The sequence below is a fragment of the Akanthomyces muscarius genome, chromosome 2 (genome assembly GCF_028009165.1).
Source record: "Akanthomyces muscarius strain Ve6 chromosome 2, whole genome shotgun sequence".
Taxonomy (NCBI): domain Eukaryota; kingdom Fungi; phylum Ascomycota; class Sordariomycetes; order Hypocreales; family Cordycipitaceae; genus Akanthomyces; species Akanthomyces muscarius.
Genome location: NC_079242.1, coordinates 2,504,292 through 2,518,361, shown reverse-complemented (window position 1 = coordinate 2,518,361; position 14,070 = coordinate 2,504,292). Strand labels below are relative to the sequence as shown.

General features: G+C 53.0%; 7 protein-coding genes across 7 annotated transcripts; 4 read left to right on the top strand and 3 right to left on the bottom strand.

Moving 5' to 3' along the window:
* Positions 1-96: 96 nt before the first annotated feature.
* LMH87_003935 (uncharacterized protein) lies at positions 97-3,220 on the bottom strand (the record flags this gene model as incomplete). Its single annotated transcript, XM_056195079.1, has 9 exons — positions 97-389; positions 442-1,455; positions 1,515-1,718; positions 1,777-1,874; positions 1,948-2,023; positions 2,088-2,157; positions 2,467-2,479; positions 2,562-3,082; positions 3,140-3,220. The coding sequence occupies 9 exons, from the start codon at positions 3,218-3,220 to the stop codon at positions 97-99; spliced, it is 2,370 nt and encodes a 789-aa protein (XP_056048744.1).
* A 920-nt stretch (positions 3,221-4,140) lies between these two features.
* Positions 4,141-5,844, top strand: LMH87_003934 (uncharacterized protein; the record flags this gene model as incomplete). Its single annotated transcript, XM_056195078.1, has 1 exon — positions 4,141-5,844. One exon carries the CDS (start codon positions 4,141-4,143, stop codon positions 5,842-5,844), a length of 1,704 nt encoding a protein of 567 aa, XP_056048743.1.
* Positions 5,845-6,002: 158 nt separating this feature from the next.
* LMH87_003933 (uncharacterized protein) lies at positions 6,003-7,046 on the bottom strand (the record flags this gene model as incomplete). Its single annotated transcript, XM_056195077.1, has 1 exon — positions 6,003-7,046. The coding sequence occupies one exon, from the start codon at positions 7,044-7,046 to the stop codon at positions 6,003-6,005; it is 1,044 nt and encodes a 347-aa protein (XP_056048742.1).
* Positions 7,047-8,319: 1,273 nt separating this feature from the next.
* Positions 8,320-9,017, top strand: LMH87_003932 (uncharacterized protein; the record flags this gene model as incomplete). Its single annotated transcript, XM_056195076.1, has 3 exons — positions 8,320-8,436; positions 8,557-8,795; positions 8,882-9,017. 3 exons carry the CDS (start codon positions 8,320-8,322, stop codon positions 9,015-9,017), a joined length of 492 nt encoding a protein of 163 aa, XP_056048741.1.
* A 562-nt stretch (positions 9,018-9,579) lies between these two features.
* LMH87_003931 (uncharacterized protein) lies at positions 9,580-10,695 on the top strand (the record flags this gene model as incomplete). The annotated part of the gene is made up of 2 exons (XM_056195075.1): positions 9,580-9,733; positions 9,800-10,695. 2 exons carry the CDS (start codon positions 9,580-9,582, stop codon positions 10,693-10,695), a joined length of 1,050 nt encoding a protein of 349 aa, XP_056048740.1.
* A 388-nt stretch (positions 10,696-11,083) lies between these two features.
* On the bottom strand, positions 11,084-12,025 carry LMH87_003930 (uncharacterized protein; the record flags this gene model as incomplete). The annotated part of the gene is made up of 3 exons (XM_056195074.1): positions 11,084-11,450; positions 11,621-11,697; positions 12,011-12,025. The coding sequence occupies 3 exons, from the start codon at positions 12,023-12,025 to the stop codon at positions 11,084-11,086; spliced, it is 459 nt and encodes a 152-aa protein (XP_056048739.1).
* Positions 12,026-12,353: 328 nt separating this feature from the next.
* On the top strand, positions 12,354-12,760 carry LMH87_003929 (uncharacterized protein; the record flags this gene model as incomplete). Its single annotated transcript, XM_056195073.1, has 3 exons — positions 12,354-12,456; positions 12,584-12,652; positions 12,729-12,760. The coding sequence occupies 3 exons, from the start codon at positions 12,354-12,356 to the stop codon at positions 12,758-12,760; spliced, it is 204 nt and encodes a 67-aa protein (XP_056048738.1).
* Positions 12,761-14,070: the final 1,310 nt, after the last annotated feature.

Below are 14,070 nucleotides of genomic sequence, written 5' to 3'. Positions count from 1 at the left end.
TTTCGTAGTTGATAGTTTGGCTTTGCTCACAAACACATTTCTGCCGTCAAATATGCTCCTTCATTTCGTCATATAAACCTTGTAACGTCACGGAAATTAAGTGCGGACATCAGGCTCGTCACGGCCGACGTGCTCCTTGAACTTGAGAAGCTCGGTGGCAAACTTGACCTCGGCCTTGAGGAAGTCCTGGGCGTCCAAGTCGTACGTGGCGGGGTCCTTGCTGTACTGCTCGAGATAAAGACGAATAGTGGCGCCAGAAGAGCCTGTACCAGAGAGGCGAACGACAATGCGGCTACCAGAGGAAAAGGTGGCGTACAGACCCTGGTTGGATGAGACAGAGCCATCGAGGTCAGTGTAAGAGAAGTTGCCCGCAGCGGTGATAGTGCGGTCTACCGTAAAATTGTTAGCTGGATTTCATTTAGTGGCATATTAATAACTCACCGCCAATCTTGCTGCCGACAACGTTGGGGTCGTCCACCAGAGCCTTCAGCTCACCGATAACCTTGTTGGCACCGTCAGAGTCGACATCTTCGTAATCGTAGCGAGTAAAGAATGTGCGGCCGTATTGCGCCCAGAAGTCCTTCTGGATCTGCTTGATAGAGGGAGTGGACCCCGGGTTCTGAACACCGAGAGCAGCAATAATGTTGAGCCAGGCGACGACGGCCCAGAGACCATCCTTCTCACGGATGTGGTCGCTGCCAGTACCGAAACTTTCCTCACCGCAGATGGACAGCTTGCTGGCGTCAAAGAGGGCGCAGAAGAACTTCCAGCCGGTGGGAACCTCATAGCAGTCGAGACCCTGAGCCTTGGCCACAAGGTCGACAGCACCAGAGGTGGGCATGGAGCGAGCAAGACCGTTGACACCATTCTTCTGGAAGTAGGGGATAAGTTTGGCGTGGTGGGCGATGATAGCCAAGGAGTCACCGGGCGAGACAAAGGCGTTGGCACCGTAAATCATGTTGCGGTCCCCGTCACCGTCCGAGGCGGCACCGAAAGGAATGTTGTTCTTGTCGACGACCTCAACGAGTGAGTGAGCGTATACTAGGTTGGGGTCGGGGTGGCCGCCGTTGAAGTCGGGGCTGGGGACGCAGTTCTGGGTGGCGCCAGTGAGACCGAGCTCCTTCTCGAAAATGGCAGTTCCGTAGGGACCGGTGACACCGTGAAGACCGTCAAAGAGCACCTTGAAGTCGGGGTGGGAGGCAAAGAACTTCTTGATGACGTCAAAGTCGAAAATGTCCTTGAGCATGGTGACGTAGTCGGCAGTGCTATCAATGATCTCGACCTCGAGAGCACCGTAAGTCTTCGTACCAATGGTGGAAATATCAACATCGGGAATAGAAGCGAGCTTGTAGGAAGTCAAGGTCTTGGAGGTCTCGAAAATCTTGTTCGTCGTGGACTCGGGGGCGGGGCCACCGTTGGCCAGGTTGTACTTGATACCGAAGTCTTGCTTGGGACCTGAAGGTGTCGATTGTTAGCAAAGATGCGAAGTGACGGAACAAAAAGCCTGTACTTACCGCCAGGGTTGTGACTGGCCGTCAAAAGAATACCACCTGTAGCCTTGCGAAGGCGGATGACATGGCTAGCAGCAGGGGTAGATAGAATACCGTTCTGGCCGATGAGGAGCTTCTTGACGCCGTAGGCAGCGCCGATTTTGGCAATCAATTGGATAACCTCGGGATTCCAGTAGCGGCCATCACCGCCGATGACGAGGAAAGATCCTGAAAGGGGTATGTAGGTCAGCTTTGATTAAGTTGGGCCGCCGCTGGGAGCTCTTACCTTCAACACCTTCGGGGATGGAGAGCAGGATGCTGGTGACGAACGATTCGCTGTAGTGGGCCTGCTGGAAGGTGACGACCTTCTTGCGAAGACCAGAGCTGTGAGCGTGTTAGGACAATGGGAGAATCATAAAACTGACAATATCCAGAAGATTGGCGGCAAGCCACTTACGTGCCAGGCTTCTGGTCCTGGAAAGGCTTAAACTCAACAGTCTTGACGTCCATGGTGGCGTGTCGGTGCTGAGCAGCTAAGTAGAGCAAGTTTGGTGAGCAGGTGAGCGGAGGAACTGTGCATTGAGGAAGCAGACTCACGGAAAGAGACAATAGAAGGAAAAACAAGGAGATTGATTGAGAGAAAAAGAGGCGACAAAGAGGTGGGAAGCTGTCATTAGCTTCGTCGTCAAATCGTCCAATGGTGGGGTTCCGTTGGGTGGGATGAATGAGGGGCACAACGTCAGTAGTGCCGTGCGGTGAAGCCCAAGATCCGCACTGTGCAGCTACTGGGATTCTTGGTACACCGCCACAGTGCACGTGTTGTCGCTATTGGGAAGCAGGTATTTGGACCAAACTGGTAAGACTGCAGGCGAATTGTTGGTTGTTATCAAGGCATCGTGCCAGAGATCTTGCTGTAAAAGGCGTTGTGTTGCATGTGGGCAAACCTGGTGACATAACCACATCATTCAGGCGGTACATCACCAATATAGCTGGCAAGGTGCACATAATTCTATCCAATATATTATATACCTTGTAACGCTATCCAAAGACTTTTCCTGCCAAGCGGCTTACTCCTCTCGCTTGAAGATTGCATTTCGATAGTACTTGGCCTCTTCAATGCTTTCCAAAATGTCATCTCGTGCCTTGTGCTTGGCCTTTTTGACGGGTACATTGGCGAGAATGTCTTCGCTGCACCATCGTCTAGCGGCTTCCTTGATTGCGCTTACATCTAAAATGCGATGATGCAGATGCTTCATGACCTTTGTGTAGGGCTCCTTGCGCAGAAATCCTCGGTCTGCATAGACACTGTTGCCCGCGAGCAGAGCCTTTTTCCGTTCAGGGATGAACTTGGTAATGTATTCGTATAAACCTTCCGCCGCAACCTCTGGTGTCAACTTGGAGGCAAGGACGGCGGCAGTCAGCCCTGAGCCAGCATGTGTTTTTGTGCACCAGTCGTCCATCTGGCTCATCCGTGACTCTGGCAAATGGATAACGGCATGAAAGCCCTCTTCGTCGAGGAGCTCCATGTTGCCTGTTGTTAAGATGCAGTAGATTTCGATGACTTCTTCTGTGTCCGGGTTCAAGCCCGTCATCTATCAGGACAGTGTGTCAGTAATTTTTCTGCGCAAAGGGCACATAGCTTGACATACCTCACAATCGATCCATACTAAAGGATCATCGGTGACACCACCGCGAGGATTGCCTTTTGAGGGACCAGCTTTGGGAGGCATGGCGTATCAGGCTGTGAGTAAAACCGTCCACGGATGGCGTTTGCTTGTTGCTTTGCAGCTGGGGTGGTTCTCGGGACTCGGGTACTGGGACCGCACCAATAGAGAATGAGATACAGGGGTCAATGTGTCCGATTTAGTATAGAGGGAAGGCTGGCTGTGTGTCAAGATGAGCCGGTTGGCGCTACTATTACTACTACCGGAGAGGAGAAAGGAAAATGGGTTGAATGGGAGTGGCCAAGACATCAGGCGGTGAGGTGCTGGTTGGCAACCGGAGCAGTTACAAGGGTCTTTTAGTGGGCTAGTTACTGGGCCTTTAGTGGTTGCGCAGCCTGAAAGTTTCACCTTACAGGGTTCCCCGCTAAACACGCGAAGCTCCAGGCTACCTACCTACCAACCTACCTACCTTACTTACCTAAATACCTACCTAGGTACCCAGCAACTAGGTACAGTAGGTAAGGTAGCGGGGTATTGTAGTGGACGTCCAGCCAACACGCAGCCCTGACAGCGACCGGAACCCACTGCGACTGCGGGCGACGCAACGTTTCGTATTCCCAATAGCGCTCTTCCCATTGGTCTCGCTGGCTGTAAGCTTCACCACTTCTGGCAGCTCCCATACTCTCCCGCTTCACGGTGGGGGGATTTTCGCCAGCCCGTTCATGCTTGACCATCTTCGTCCAGAATACGCTACGTGGTGGCTGGCTCATCTGCAAACTATTACCTACAAACTACTGCCGCCGATAGCTGTCATGCCGGTCTCGGGTACAGCGCGCCGGAGATGCCATTTAGGCACCGCATCCCGACGCCTCTACGTACTCTTATATATGTCCCCCAGCGGCCCCTCCTCTTCTCCGCACTTGGCCCGGTGATTCAAATCCAACCCAGAGGTGTTTAAAGTGCCAAGGTCACATATATCCATCAAGATGGCCATCAAGGATGCGTTTGCCAAGCTTACCAAAAGGGGGTCCGTCATCAAGATGCCTCCGTCACTTGTCACGCCCATCGCCGACGAGAAGAAGAACGACACCAATGATACCAATAGCACCAATGGCACTGCGGCCAACGGTACTACCATCAACGACACCAAGGTACAAAAGGACGAGGAGCCCTTGAACAACAAAAAGACTGAGAACTCCCCGCGCTTTGTCATCATCGGCGCCGGTGCTCGTGGCTACGGTTACGCCAGCATTATCCACAAGCTCACCAACGGTGTTGTCTCTGCTGTTGCCGAGCCTCTCAAATTTAGCCGTGAGAATCTGGGTAAAAAGTTCATTTGGCAGGACGAGCAGCCCAAAGAGGGTCAGTCGTTCTCTGGCTGGAGCGAGTACCTGGACTATGAAATCGCCCGCCGCAAGCGTGTTGCCGACGGCGAAGAGAACGTCCCTCCTGGTGCAGATGGCGCCTTTGTATGCGTTCAAGATGCCATGCACGAGGCCGTCATCGTCGGATTGGCTCCGTTGAACCTTCACATCATGTGCGAGAAGCCGCTCTCGACTACGCTCCAGTCCTGCCTCAAGATGTACCAGGCCCTCAAACCGACCATGGCCACAAATGTCTTTTCCATCGGCCATGTTCTCCGTTACACTCAGCACAACATGCTCCTGAGAAAACTCATCGTCGAGGACAAGGTGATTGGCGATATCAGCAGTGTTGTACACACCGAGCCTGTTGGCTGGTGGCACTTTTCCCACTCATTTGTCCGTGGTAACTGGCGAAATGATCAAACCTCTGGACCATCGCTTCTGACAAAGAGCTGCCACGATGTCGACTTTCTTCTCTGGATGCTTTGCTCTCCCGAAAAGGCTGGCCAAGGAGAGCCCCATCTCCCCTCTACGGTCTCGTCTCAGGGTGGACTCAAGTTCTTCAAAAAGAGTCGCAAGCCGGCGGCTGCTGGTGATGCGACCAACTGCATGAAGTGCCCCCTCAGTGATTCTGGCTGCAAATACTCCGCCAAGAACCTATATGTTGGCCCGCACCGTTACAGCTTGGAGGGTGGCAACTTGGGCATGCCAGTTAACATTGTCGTCCACGATATCGAAGACTACAAGACCATGGACGAGAAGAAAGCTGCCATGACCAAGGCGCTCGAGGCCGACTGGGATGAATCAACACCCAAGGAGGAGGTCGCTGCCCGCCAGTGGTACGGCCGCTGCGTCTTCGAGGCGGACAACAACGTCAACGACGAGCAGTTTGTCACAATCTCTTTCCCCGAGACGGACAGGCCCGCCAAGCATGTCACCTTCCACATGGTCGCCCAGACCAAGAAAATTTGCGAGCGCTTCACCCACTACTACGGCGACGAGGGCGAGATTTACGCCGACGGCCACAAAATCACCGTCGAGAACTTTGCCACGGGCGAGAAGACGGAGCACGACCCCAAGTATGTCGCGGGCGGTCACGGCGGTGGTGACCAGGGTCTCACTGGCCAGTTTGTCGCTGCATGCGATGCCGTCAAGAACAAGGGCTGGACTGCTGAAAAGGCTCAGAACGAGTTCATTGGCTGCACGCTGGACGAGGCGCTCCGTAGCCACGCAATGGTATTTGCGGCCGAAGAGGCCCGCAAGGACCAAACGGTTTTAGATTGGCGGCAGTGGTGGAAGGAGAATGTTGGCGAGCACTCGAAATAAACGTTTCACCGTGTTCTCAACTGTATAAAGACAAAAGACTGGGACGAAGCCACGCCAGCTACGAGATACCACCACACTAGATGGAGCACGGGGAAGTCTTGTGTCAAAAACAATCAATAAAATCAATACATACTATCGAACTCTTGCAAGTAGTCTCTCTAATCATCTAATGAATACTCCTCCTCACAATGTGCAGTTCGCATCGGAAGCCCTCTCTGCAGCTTCTTCTGAAGCTCCACCACCATACCGTCTCCTCTATCCACAATGTAACCATTGCGCAGCAAGGATTCAAGCGTGGCGAGGCCCGAGTTTGGTTTCCACTGACCTGCACCAAGCTGGTCCACGACTTCCTTCATGGACTTCAACTGGAATGACTGGTCCTCGCCGGGAACCATGACAAAGTCAGCAGGCACTTCCATGTCAAACACGAAACACACACTCGGCTCAAGGGTGCCTTCGTTGCCACCCGCATTCTTATCCTTTTTGTCGTATAATGTCATGCGGAAGGGCCCTCGGACAAGGCCCACCTCGACGCCCTTGTAGGTCATCTTTTCGGTTGCCGTGTCCAGAACAAGTTTGGCCTCCTCGGAGGCCTCGTGCTCCAACGTAGCCCAGGGGTTGTAGTCATCCGTGTAATCCATGCCGCCAGCCACGGTTTGGTCCAGCATACCGGGATAAGTGGAATTCATTGACCGCTGCGAAACCCACATGTGCCGTTGTTGACCGATGACGGTGTATACGTTGAGATGTACACCGGCTGTCGCGATGCCACAAATTCCTCGAAGCGGAGTGGGCATCTTGTACATGGCCCCGGGCACATCGAGCCATCTAACAGCCTGGAATTCCGGCTTCGACTTACTGTTCAGCCATTTCTCAAGGTCAACGAATCGCGTCTTGTTAATTTCACAGAGTTTTGTAAACTCTTCCTGGCATCTCTCAGTTGCGTCTTCGCCAGGGACCAGAGTTGGATCCAGGTGAATCGTCTTCGCTTCTTTGCTGACCTTGAAAGCAGCAATTCCCCATTGAATATTGTTGGCGAATTCCTCCCTCATGAATCCCACAGGCCGGGAGTTGTCGAGCATGTAGAATTTCCAAGTCGTGCTCAGGTCGCCATCAAACTTGTTGCACGCTTCGATGACTTTGTCAAAGTGTCGCTGCGGGTAAGAGGCGATTGAGATTGGAGTAGTGTTGGTTGAAGTCATCGTGACTGCGATGTATCGAAATATTGTAATTTAAAGTGTAGTGTAGTGGAAAGTATGTAGATTTGTGTAAAGGTGTTGAGATGGTGGGAATGATGATAGAATACATCCTACAAGAGAGGCCAACACGGACTATTTATATTCACGCGAATTTCACATTCTGTTGGTGCGTTCCTGGCCTGTCATGGTGCTCGAGTGCGAAAGGGGTGGCCCCATTGAGGGAGTTCAGTAATGCATCACAAAGATTTGCACGACATGACAGCACCGCAACCACTCAACGGGTTGGGCTCTCGGTGGGAACTGTTAACTTTCCAACGCCCTGAATGGATGTGCCTGACGAGTCTCTTGTTACATCACGCAATCAACGCCTCATCGCGTCCGTGGCCGCGACAATGAAAGATCACGCCCCGTGAGAGAGAGGCATCATAAAGAGATCACATGACAAACTGGGCTGCACGTTCTGATTGTATGGCCCGTTCTAAAAAAAAAAAATAGACTGCTCGCTCGTTGAGAAACGTGGAAGCCAACGAACATGTAGCCCGTGCTACCCTGTGCGTGCATTGTAGTTTGGGCCCAACGGCCGTTGCATTGATTCGGCGAGTGCAGTCCGTATTTGGGGGTCTGTGTAATGGTTACACGTCGCAAAGAAGGGTCGCACACAATTTCGAATAACATGAGACGACAATTTTGGCACGGCTGCGGTTTGAGCATTGTGGCGTGTCCAACATGCCGGCAAACGACAACCTCAAGAGCCCTCTTCACCGGTGAGGGGGGAAGCGTCACGGCGGAACTCGGTGAGAGCACCCGAAAGTCTTTGAGACATTTGGCAATATCTGTCGCTTTTCCATCGATCTGGCCGTGGCTAATATAGAGGCAAACATTGGCACCAACGGAACGGTCTCGTCCTGCAAAGGTGTAGCTCGACGGAGCAATTCTGCCGACGTACACCATTGCAGTGAGCACAAAGACGTGCGACGCCCGACGAGCAAAAATAGGAAAAAAATAAGAAGGACGCAAACTTGAAAAAAAGACATGAAAGCTAAAATTTCATGAGAAACAATCGAGTAATATTTTATATGGGTTTTGGGGCTTTCGAGGCTGGTCACATTGGCGGGCGAAGACGCAGGGTCACAGCACGGAATGCAGCGCGCGTGATTGGCTGAAGAGCATTAGGTAAGCACACCCAATTGGTGCAGCATCTCGACTGCGTCGTTTGGGTCCGTCGAATTGAGCGACGAAGTCATTTCCCCCATCGCCAATTGACATCCACGACGCCATGTACGCTGCACGACAAAGGGTGTGCCAGGCCGCTCGCCAGCTGCCGCGCTCGACGCGCACATATGCCTCCGACGCCCACCACAAGCCCGCCGCGCCGGCCAACGAATCCTTTGGAGTACGACAAACCAATCCCCCTCGTTCTCGAGCTCGAACGATCGCTTCTCCTGCGTGGGAGGAGGCACGAGGGTCGTTCTTGGTTTGGGAGCTTTGCTAATGCGAATCTTTGTTTGTGTAGAAAGGATCGATTGTCGCCGTGACCACCTTCTTCGCCGGCGTCGCCGTCTTCTCCCTCAGGCCCGCCGAGGGCGAGGAGTCCGCCGTCAGCAGCATGATCAATAAGTACCGCTCCCGCGCCGAGGACTGGGCCGAGATCAACGCTCTTCACACAAAGGCTGCCGAGCAGGCCGGCTTCGACCGTAACCTGTTCGAGAATGCCTCCAACAAGCACAGATACGTCAACGTCTCGTATCCCGAGTACGCTTCCCCCCCAACCTGAACCCTTGATGTGAGGTCCGTCGCACATAGCGCATCTGCTAACCCCCCGCCTCTTCTCGCAACAGGGCCTTCCAATCCCACGCCCCCCGAAACATTCAAGCCGGACAGCTTGTCAACCTGGATCATGTTGTGGAGCACTACAAGAGTGAGCATCTGAAGGACGAGGAGCGCAAAGCCAAGAAGCTGGCCGAGCAAAACTAATTGCATCGCGGCGAAAGAGGGATGGGGATATGTACAAAATTGATGGCGAAATAAAATACAAATTTCGCGACTAGGCTCGGTCAATAAAGATGGCATTTCTTTTGTGCACTACCCGGTTCTGCTACGAGGTCACCTCCATCTCTTGCTGGAACCTTGCATTTCGAAATGGTCCATGGGACGTAATGAGGCTGGGACGCTCGCACAGTCAAGGTGGCTAAACTGGTACAGAGTATCCCCAGCAAAGATGACTGCCGACGACGGAGGTGCCACGTTGCAGCTAGGTGCAGAGCTTTGTGTAATTTAGCGGAAGCGGCAGTACCTGCCATGGACAATTGGTGGTAGGTACACATCTCCCTGCCTTGCGCATTCGCAGCCTCGAGCGCTGCTACCAGATCTCCCTTGGAGCCATGATGGCGGTGTTCTCTTAATATTTATTTAGGCTCAAATTCTCACACTTCTGCTTCTTGCGCTCTACAAGAGACGCGCAAGGCCACAGTCCGCCGACGGATCTCCTTCCCCTGCTCGAGTTTGTTCGTGACTGCACGCGAGTTGAGAGTCCGAAATGGCCGATGCGCATCAATGTTCCTTGGCTTGTGGGCCCGGCTCTGCGACGAGATGTGCAAGAAGTATCGAGAGGGAGAGGCGGTTCAGGTTCTGGGCTCGACTCCGTTCGGGCTGTCCATCTAGACTCCGTTCGGGCCATCAGGCGGTCAAACGTATGCAACCTTGTCCGGAATTGATGCTGTGCATTTTTGTGCTGACTGGCAAAAATGGACGTGTAGACCGTCGGTCGTCCGGTAGAAGAGCATCAAAGCCGGCATGGACTCCGGTAGAGTTTCCCTCAGGAGGTGCAATACAAGGCGCCGCAAACAACGCAAAATTGCAACAAAATTTTGAAGTTCTCAAGATTCACGAGACAAACACGGAAAGGAGATTGGGCGTGGTTACTCGGCGAGCCCTACCAAAAGGCTACAAGGTCATTCATGAGCCCGCGGCGTTTTCCTGTTACCACTGGGCCAGTGGCAGAAGGACGGCGGTCGCGGAATGGTCAGAGCTGAGCTACGCGCACCGAAAGCATATGCGTTTATTGTACCCTGGGCTACGCAAGGTGCCTGAAGGCGGCGACGATGCTTTTAAAGAAAGGGACAAGAAGCGCCTTGAAACGTTCATCTCCGACTATGCCTTTTCGGACCCTCAGAGGGACCGCGCGCACATCTACGAGTTGACCTGTTACATCAACCACGCCTGCAGTTCATGCGCCAACGCCGAATTCTGGGTGGATTCTGACTGGCCGAACAGCATTACCGTCAAGCTTGTCCGGGACGTCAACAAGGGCGACGAGATATTCATCTGCTACCATAAGCCGAACCTCCATTTTGGCTGTGCGCTGTGCCCACAAGGACAGACTCTGAAAGGCAGTCTAGGCAGAGTATTATTCTTCATCAACAATCTTGGCAGGCGCAAACGCAAAGCAAACGCGAATGAGACCGAACCGGCGAGCGAGGATGCTGGAACCCTGCAACACCCGAAACGAGCGCTTCCAACCACACCCCTTCTGATGATGCTAGCACTTCTGCAGCACCCAACTCAAGCGCTCCCAAGGATGACCGCTCTAACAATGCTGAGCCCTCTGCAGCCACCGACTCGAGCGCGTCCGACGACACTCCCTCTGACGTAACGCTGGTGGATTCTTCATCCTCACAAACTCGCCGCCGGTGGGCTCTGCCGCACATTTGATCCGGCTTGTACAACGTTTAGGGTACACAGATGCTTGGTCACAGTTGCTGTTAGTGTCTGCCTTTTTATTAGTTTTTTGTCATTGCCCTGCCGCGTTTAAGAAAATTGGGCCAGCGAATGGATAGGTAGATATACACGTCACATACACTCTGAACAAGAGATGTGAACAGCGAACAATGCTAGTTTCTATTTCACTATCATTTGAACGCCAATGTCATCAGCGACTTCAATGGAGATATTTTTTCCGTCATCCTATCGAAATCAATCCTTTTCGCCCATAACTGTCCGTGAATGCAGAAACCACCCAATAGACCCACAACAAACTTTCTTTACTTGAGGGGAATGAAACGAGAAGAGTTCGTGGCACCGATACCGGGTCTACCGTGCTTGACGGGCTTGTATGAGATGGAGAACTCAGCCAGGTAGTGGCCGACCATCTCGGGCTTGATCTCGACCTGGTTGAACTCCTTGCCGGAGTAGATGCCAATGACGGAGCCAATCATCTCAGGGACGACAATCATGTCGCGGAGGTGGGTCTTGACGGTGTCGGGCTTCTCGTTGGGCTTGGCCTCCTGCTTGGCCTTGCGCAGCTTCTTGATGAGGCCCATGGGACGGCGCTTCAGGCCGCGGTTGATCCTGCGGCGGGCGCGGGCGTGGACGACATCACGGAGCTGGTCGGAGCTGAGGTCCAGAAGGCTGCGGAAAAAAAAATTGTTAGTATTCCGTTCTTGATGCATTGTAGAGCGAGTTCCCCTTCTTCCAAAAGAGACCCCCTCCATCAAAAGTGTCGATTTCCTAGTACGGTTGTGGTTCGGCTTTGTCTGGTGGAGCCTCTTGGAAGATGAGGAGAGTTTGAAAAAACATACTTGTCGAGGTCGATGCCTCGGTAAGAGAACTTGCGGAAGGCGCGGCGCTTCTTGATCTCGGCAGCCTCCTCGGCGTTCTATCAAGGGGAAAAAAGTCAGCACTTCGTCCTGGGGGCATCACGTCACTTCATTCGTCCTCTGGTCGCTGGCTGAACGTGGTGAGAGCAGTTCTCCCGCCCTGTCTGTCTGCGTCTGCATTTGCTGGGGAGTGTTCGTAGGCGGCTTCTTTATTGCAATTCTTTCGAAGGAGATCGGGCGAGCGTAGTGTTGGCGGAGTAGGCAGCGCGGACAGTAAAACGGCGGGCGAGAGAGGTTCACACCAGATTTAAAAAAACGGCGACGAGAGCGAGGTCGAACTTGTGAATAGTAGGATAGTGATGATGGACATACGTATTCGTCAGCCATGGTTGCGGTTGTTGTGTGATGCTTGAATTCGCTAATCGATGGTACGTATCGACGAGCGAATGTGATGGACCGTGATGCGCTGGGTTGGCGAGGGCTTGCAGCGTAGCGACTCTCTAATTTTCGCCAGTAGGGTTTTCGTGCCCTTCGCCCCTCGTATCAGGTGACTTTTGTGCTTGGGCTGCACCGAAAAAAGAAGCGAGCGGGAGAAGACCCACCCGCTTTGGAAGCCCGAGCGGAGCGGTGAAATGATACGCCGCTTCGAAGCCGGGATAGTGGGCCTCTGGCCAATTAGACTCGATTGTCTCTATTGTGCAGCTTCGTGGGGAGGATGGACCAGACCAGATGGTTTTGGGCAGTGATTGGCACAGCTTTCCCATCAGGCCATCCGATATCCGACGTCTTCGAGATTCAGCCAGCCAACAGCGTGGCTGGTAATACAGCGTGGCCATACTGTGACACCATTTATACGAAGCTGTGGCGCCCTCGACGCTGCACCACACAGCCTACATTGAGGATACGCACTCTTTTCCCGTAGTATTTTGCTGTCGTAATCTGCAGCTTTCATCGAGGCGCAAAAGCTAAAAAAGGACCCTGAAGCGTTCGCTATTAAGGCAGTTGACATTCTAGGTAGATCCGCCTCACGGCCGTAGTGTCGAACTTTGAATCACATGGATCAGAAATTAACCATGGTTTCCTTCGACAGATTGTCCCGCGGACCTAGCTTCAAGCCGGTGACGTTGCATGGCCGCACCGGACGCATCACCGAGGACTCATCAGCTACATTAGAACTGGGCCGCCTGAAGCCTTTCCGGAAGTCGCTTTCCGCCTAGAGTCTATTAGTTGCTCAAATTCGAGAATAAACTCGTCACAGCGTTGCAATGGCGAAGTAGTCCGCCATTGCTGCCAAGGACCGGGCCAAGACTTGCATTACAAAGGGTCTTGGCACTGTCTCTCGCCCCGAACTCGCGCCCCCCAGGCTTGCGTAGGCACAATATTTCCTCCTTTGCACCATTCATCTCTTTTTTCTTCTTCTGTCACGAAAGCTGTTTGCTCGGCCATCGCCATAGTCGAACTTCAGCGCTCATTATCGAGAGTAAATATATTGTTTCACACCCTGGCAGGGTGGCTTTGCAGCAGTCTGCTACCATAGCTGAGAAGGGCTGCTCGCAAAGCCCAATCCCAGCAACAATATTGGACATCAACGCTGCCCCATCCGCGCTGGGAGTCTCGAACGATTATCGGCCCTGCCGATCCCGCGCATTACCTCTTTCGGTTGACATGAGCCGCTTATAGCTGTTTGGGAACTGCACACGCTGCGAATCCCTAGCTGCTATATTTCTTTAGCGTGGAGGCTTGCTATGATGTCAGGCGCATTTGCTGATGCGGCCATATCAGCTGCTCCCCTCTCCATCGCCAGTGTTGTATTTCAAATATCATCATCATCGTCGACATTTCAGACTTCTACTCAAAAGCCAACATCGATTGGCTCGCATCACGCGCCTACCACCAGCACCATACAGGAGCTGGCACATACTCCGGACGGGGATTGGCTCAGTGGGCATTATTTGAATACCGTGGGCGAAATTTCCAGGCGCAACGAGAAACTTTTACGAGGCATACGGCTTGGAATCGGATTCGGTGCGGCGGTCTTTGCACTCTTACTCATTGGCGCCGTCTATGTGGGTATACGGTGCTGCAGGAGAAAAACGTCTGATGAAGAGGATAACTCTTCGATGGAAATCTCAGGAGTCCAATATGAGATGCGGGAAGAATACGGGCCGAAGCCGCTTTCACGATGCAGCACCTGCGCTACAGATGCAGTGCGAGCAGAGAGCAGTCTGCGAGCAGATTCGGGGGTGGACTGGAGCGATAGGCCGAGGTCGCAAGACGTGACGGAGGGAGGAGGCTGGAGAAGAGAAGCCATTGAAGAAGACAGAGCGACGACATGCGTGAATAATTCTGTATAATTAGTGGTGCAATTTGTGGTTCCTGAATGTATAGTAATGATAATGATGCTGACGGTTTCGGCTTCGACCCAGCAATAA